The sequence below is a fragment of the Sinocyclocheilus rhinocerous genome, unplaced genomic scaffold (genome assembly GCF_001515625.1).
Source record: "Sinocyclocheilus rhinocerous isolate Xijiao unplaced genomic scaffold, SAMN03320098_v1.1 scaffold752, whole genome shotgun sequence".
Classification (NCBI taxonomy): Eukaryota; Metazoa; Chordata; class Actinopteri; order Cypriniformes; family Cyprinidae; genus Sinocyclocheilus; species Sinocyclocheilus rhinocerous.
This window is the reverse complement of record NW_015639777.1, coordinates 1,898,153-1,899,167: the sequence shown is the minus strand read 5'-3', so window position 1 is coordinate 1,899,167 and position 1,015 is coordinate 1,898,153. Positions and strand designations below refer to the sequence as shown.

The 1,015-nt window shown below is 39.8% G+C and overlaps 1 protein-coding gene across 1 annotated transcript in view; it reads left to right on the top strand.

Moving 5' to 3' along the window:
• Window positions 1-1,015, top strand: part of LOC107751907 (centrosomal protein of 192 kDa-like) — a 28,755-nt gene that overhangs the window by 19,847 nt on the left and 7,893 nt on the right. The window contains exons 25-27 of the mRNA XM_016567679.1: window positions 288-427; window positions 576-668; window positions 836-945. Coding sequence (XP_016423165.1) covers window positions 288-427; window positions 576-668; window positions 836-945 — 343 coding nt within the window. The remainder of the gene's footprint in view (window positions 1-287; window positions 428-575; window positions 669-835; window positions 946-1,015) is intronic.

Here is a 1,015-nt window from a genome sequence, read left to right as displayed (position 1 = left end):
AAGGAGGGGGCTTTGTAGAAAACGAAGCGTTTGAGAGAGGCGGGGCATAGAGGACCTACAATAATGTACAGTATTTGAAAAATAATGTGTTTTTTGAACATTAAAGCATGTCAACATATTCTGTTATACCAAATACACAAAATAATGATCTTTAAAAAAGCATCATATGACCCCTTTAATACTTTCTTATGGTTTTAATTTTAGTTTGTTAACTATAATGACCCTGCCCTGTATACAGTAAAATAGATCACAGACTGAACATGAGATGCTGTCTCTTTTTGATGCAGGTGAGCTGGGGCCAGCTGATGAATACAGTGCAAGGGTGGATATTGAGGTGGACAGTCCAGGCCCTAGTCATGTGATTCAGAGTGTAGCCCTGAGGGCAAGGTCTGGCACTCCCAGAGTGCATGCACCCAAAGACCTTCAGGTAATGGATAAAACAATGTCTCTGCAAGCTACAAGACACACTTAGCTTTTTGAGGTTATGAAATGGCTTCCGTTTTATCTTTTAATTAACTTATTTGATTATTTACTTGCTTGTTGTCACTTATTTTACTACATGAATATCTGTACAGACGGTGTGTCTTCAGGCTCCTTTTGGGCAGACAGACAAACAGACGCTTCCCTTAAAGAATGCAGGCAACATTGATGTTCTTCTCAGACTAAAGGTAACTGATCATGAGCTTTACTTTTTAACACAATTTCATACGTTTCATACATTGACAAAATCCTATAAATACACTAGAATGTGCCATGCATCAACACCACAGTGTTAAAACTACGTAGCTAAGCCTTTGCTGTGGATTCACTCCTTGTCTTTCTGGCTGTTTTTCAGAGTACTGATGGGGACAGCTGCTTCACTGTGAGGCCAGAGGAACTGATTCTGAAAGCTGGAGAGGAGCAGGGTGTAGTGGTCTCCTTTACTGCACAGAAACTCAGGGAGAGGCATGTTCACTCATATAGATTGATTCGATAGATTGTATATTTATGCCTTTTGTCTGCATCTGAGTTTTTT